The sequence below is a fragment of the Salvelinus sp. IW2-2015 genome, linkage group LG4q.1:29, assembly GCF_002910315.2.
Source record: "Salvelinus sp. IW2-2015 linkage group LG4q.1:29, ASM291031v2, whole genome shotgun sequence".
NCBI classification, from domain to species: Eukaryota; Metazoa; Chordata; class Actinopteri; order Salmoniformes; family Salmonidae; genus Salvelinus; species Salvelinus sp. IW2-2015.
The window spans coordinates 20721048-20726242 of NC_036842.1; the positions used below are offsets into that span (position 1 = coordinate 20721048).

Consider the following 5195-nt stretch of genomic DNA (forward strand, 5'->3'; position numbering starts at 1 on the left):
GTGTGTGTGTGTGTGTGTGTGTGTGTGTGTGTGTGTGTGTGTGTGTGTGTGTGTGTGTGTGTGTGTGCCTTTTTTATTTGAAGTCTGCCCTTCGAAGCGCGAAATGAGAGGGTCTGATTTATTATTTTTCTGGTGGGCTCGCTGTGAGGAAGCGTTCATACACAATTACTCATAGAAAGGGGGGGTCTGGGGGGGAGCGGAGGGATTCAATCCAGCCAACATAATTACCAATTAGATATTGGAATGTAAAAAAACAGAAGAAGAAAAAATAGAGGAGACAGAGAAAGGCTGAAAGGCTGAAGCAGGAAGTGAGGGATAGAGAGGAGGGCATTCTGGACGGACGGAGAGGGGAGGGGTAAACGCTAAAGAGAGGAAGCAGAGACTAGCCACACGCACCAATGAGTTTAGGGATTTTACCCCCAGCCATTCACCTGGCTCATAGATTAATGGTTTACAAGCTACCCTAACCGTTGGTGAATTATGAGCTAAGTCTCAGCAGATGCTGGCAAGAGGACAAACACCCTCAAATGAAGGCAAAATAAAACTTTGAGGAAGTTGTGTCTTTTTAAGAAATATAATGCATAATATTGTCTAGACTGTAATTTAATTTTGTCTATAGGCTACAAGTACCTGTGTGAATTTCTTACTGAATGATGTTGGTTACTGTATATATGTCTCAATGTACATCTGATGCATGTGTTGTTTTTTTGTTCCCTGTCCTACAGGTGCAGACTACTCTGGTCAGACCTACACTCACTCCCCCTACACCTCCTACAGTGAAGCTTGGAGATTCACCAACTCCAGCATTTTGGGTGAGTCACAGTCAGTCCGGCACAGTGGTGTCCTATGTTCACACCTTTCATAAGTATTAGAAGCATGTACTGTAGTCAGTGTTGTTTGTGTACTGGAACGATGTATGATTCCACACAGGACATTACTGTTTATAAAGCTGATGTTATGATTGGATCGAACGTGATCTTCATGAACAAATACAAAGTGAAAGTGTTCAGAATATACCTAACGGATCAGACTGAATTGTTGTAGATAAAAGTTCCAGCTTCCAATTAAAATGTTTGTTTAAAGCTTCCCTTTGAAATGTTGAATACAAACCTTTCATGTCATGTCAAGTTTATACTTTAAACATTATTCTATTGCTTTGAACCTAAGATACAATGAATGAACCCTGAGTATCAATGGGAAATTAGCAAATACATATCCTCACTCCAACCAGGAAATCATGTACAGCCAAATTTTGGGTTTCAGTCACGTCACATGTATCATGATTTCCCCTAGTCCCCATGGAAACTAGTCACCCAATTACCAGGAGGTCGGCTTCAAACCACTGCCGCCCATTCGTGTATAGTAACTCTCTTGGAGCTGACTAGCCTGAGAACTCGTATCACCTTGACCTAGCTGATTTCACCAGTTATTAACGACACAAGGGAAAATAAACAGTATTAATGCTTGTGTGTTGTAAAAGCTTAATTCTATGCATAACGCAAAACATTCTGTGATATTTCTTCCATCAAGTAGCAGACCCATCCTTAAAAGAGAGATGGCAAAACAGGCAGCTTTATTCATGGGACATACTATCCAAGCAGGGCAGATTTCCATCTGAACCATCTGCTATTGTCATGTGGTGGATAGGATAAAGAAAGCCTGCTTTACATTGCATTGTCCCTCCTAACACCATCAAAGCCAAGCTAAAAAACAAACCACAATAGTAAACTCCTTTATCTCTGTCGCCCCCTGCAGGTTCACCCTATTACTATAGCTCGGCCTCCCGCACAGCTCCACCATCCACTGCAGCCTACGACCATCTCTAGCTCCCATGGACCAACCCTCATGAAGAGGACTGGTAATGGGGACCAATAGGCAAATGCAGCAAGGGATAGGAAGCTATGATGAGAATTGGACTGTCTCCCAATAATGGACAGGGAAGTAAAAATATTGAAGGGACTTTGGAGACTTTTAATGGCAACACTGGACCAGCAGTGCTTGAGCATGAACTCATGGACAATACCTTCTCATGGCTAACTAATGAATTATTTATTTGTTTTTAATGACAGCCTCATCCAGGATGACTTTACACGTTTACACATGACATTCTAAACACTGTAATACATTTGGGCAACTGATTTCTATGACTTTTCCAGTGGCAACGCCCTGAATCCTGCATCATGTATACATCGCTCCAAAGCTGTTTCACCAAAGACTTTATTTTTAGCACATTTTACAACTCTGACATGCATTTTTGACTTCATGGTGACATCATAGGATGAATTGTGGTGTCAGTGCGGTAACTGCTTTTATGTGAAGTTAAGCCTGAATTTGCATCAAGTTTACAACAGTTTTATACAATACACATGTCCCTTTCACATTCTAGTGTATGTTTTTCAGGATTCTCTGTCTTGAATTCAAAATTCAGCCTATTTGAGCTCACCACCCAGCAAAACCTTCCAGATCTTAAATGTAATGCAGTGCCAATAGTCTAACTGAGCAATACAGTCACACATGGTATCATTAACATAGCAAAATGTCCTCATGTCTTTGTCAAAGAAAATGTGCTACATGAATTGAACTGTCTGGGTTACGCTACTCTTGTTTGGCAATATGTATATATAGTAAATTGCAAACTGCTCTTAAGAAAAAAATTCAACTTTATCATGAGGATGATTTGGGGGTGGATATTGTGGGGATTAATGACTCATGAAAGATTTGGGGGTTTTCTTCAATGATATTTCGAGTTTGTTGTAATGCTGATGTTTCGTAAGAACTGTGACTAAACACTTTTTTTCTTATACTGTTATTAATATTATTGAAGATGTAAATACGGAATTTCTAAAGAATTATTTTAATAAAATAAAGCATGACAAAGTGATTCTGCCTTGCATATTTTTTGAACATCTTACTAAATCAAGTCAAAACTCCTATTGTGTAATAATCACAAAACTGGAATATTATGTAGGCTTGTGTCACACAAGCAGAATTTAGAACTTGGGTCCAATTCTGTGGGGTTTAGTATCAGTGAAAATCTTTAGGTGTAAAATAGGTGAAGGCCATTTAGCCTACAGTCAAAATAGTTGTTCTGCTATTTTAAAATGATCAACACATTATCCGACCATATCTTACTACTTCACAGTCACACTACTTTACTGTGTCCTATTTGTGCTATTAAATTCTCCACAAAGACAGTAGGCCTACTTTGTTGCCATGGATGTAGGACGTAGGGTTCCCATTGTGCACAATAAATACTGTACATTGTGAATTAAATAGTTATAACAGAATAACTTATCATTGTCATCATCATCATTATTATTATTATTATTAGTTGTAGTAGTAGTAGTAGTAGTATTAGGACCTATATGGTTCTACTGCAAAACTCTTAAATGTTACCTATTTTCTGCAACTCAGCAATTTACTGGAAACGTAAGAGGACGAAAGCAATGATCCTGAACACACGCACATCTGTTTAATTTATTATTTTATTTTCTGCATCATGTAGTTTTATTTGCAATTATTTCTCCCCTCTTTGCGGCCTCATTATTATACCGCCGTAACGAGGCCATGGTTCGGCGGTGCCACAGCCCACCTGGACCCACCGTCACAGCAAAGGCCGCGGGACTTGACAGATTGCCTCTCCGCCGTGGATACAGCCAATACGAAATACCAAACCCCACGATGTTGGAGAGTAGGCCTATACATAAAGGCTATCTCTGGAAAAAAATAATTTTGGTTTCGAAAGGGACCCAATCCCGTTTTGTCTCGAATTGTATTATTTTTAATGTTAGACTAGGGATCAATTCGTTACTGACTTGATTTTCCCCTAGCCCTACTGTTTTATATTCAACTTCATCAGTGAGTTTCCGCGCTATTAACCCTTGAATGTGAGCTGTCGAATGTAATAGGCTACATGCCACATACAGTGCCTTCAGAAGGTATTCATACCTTTTGACTTATTCCACATTTAGTTGTGTTACAGCCTGAATTCAAAATTGATTAAACATATATTTTTTCTCACCCACCTACACACATTATCCCACAAGCATTTCGCTATACCGCAATAACATCAAATCAAATCCAATTTATTTTATATAGCCCTTCGTACATCAGCTAATATCTCGAAGTGCTGTACAGAAACCCAGCCTAAAACCCCAAACAGCAAGCAATGCAGGTGTAGAAGCACTGCTAATCATGTGTATGTGACCAATAACATGTGATTTGATTTGAATGACAAAGTGAAAACATGTTTTATGAAATGTTTGCAAATGTTGTATTCACACCCGAGTCAATAACTTGTAGAAGCACCTTTGGCTGCAATTACAGCTGCGAGTCTTTCCTGGGTAAGTCCACATCTGGATTGTGCAACATTTGGCCGTTATTCTTTTCAAAATGCTTCAAGCTCTGTCAAAGTGGTTGTTGATCATTGCTACACCACCATTTTCATGTCTTGCCATTCTATTTGAAGTATAATTAAGTTAAAACTGCAGCTCGGCCACTCAGCAACATTCACTGTCTTCTTGGTAAAAAACTCCTGTCACTGCCGTCAACAGAAGTAGACCAAGGTGCAGCGTGGTGAGCGTACATATTCCTTTTTATTTAGGATGACACCGACAAAAACAATAAGCAATACAAACACAACCGTGAAGCGTATGGCTATAGTACCAACAAACAAAGACAAACTCCCACAAAGACAGGTGGGAAAAAGGGCTACCTAAGTATGTTTCTCAATCAGAGACAACGATAGACAGCTGTCCCTGATTGAGAACCCTACCCCGCTAAAACATAGAAATACAAATAATAGAACTAAAGAACATAGAATACCCACCCCAAATCACACCCTGACCAAACCAAATAGAGACATAAAAAAGGCTCTCTTTTCAGGGCGTGACAACTCCAGTGTAGATTTAGCCTTGTGTTTTAGGTTATTGTCCTGCTGAAAGGTGAATTCATGTGTCTGGTGGAAAGAAGACTGAACCAGGTTTTCCTCTATGATTTTGCCTGTGCTTAGCTCCATACCGTTTCTTTTTTATACTGGAAGAATGGAGAGTTGTATTGGATTTGACCCAAACATAACACTTTGCATTCAGGACTAAAAGTGAATTGCTTTGTTATATTTTTTTGCAGTATTACTTTACTGCCTTGTTCCAGACAGGATGCATGTTTTGGAATATTTATATTCTGTACAGGCTTTC

At 39.3% G+C, this 5195-nt stretch overlaps 1 protein-coding gene across 4 annotated transcripts in view; it reads left to right on the plus strand.

The window, feature by feature from the left end:
• LOC111961618 (paired box protein Pax-8) overlaps positions 1–2881 on the plus strand; it is a 13327-nt gene extending 10446 nt beyond the window's left edge. For all 4 annotated transcript variants that reach the window (XM_023984024.2, XM_023984023.2, XM_023984025.2 and 1 more), the window contains 2 exons: positions 726–812; positions 1756–2881. In XM_023984024.2, coding sequence (XP_023839792.1) covers positions 726–812; positions 1756–1826 — 158 coding nt within the window. In that variant the 3' untranslated portion in view covers positions 1827–2881. The remainder of the gene's footprint in view (positions 1–725; positions 813–1755) is intronic.
• Positions 2882–5195: the final 2314 nt, after the last annotated feature.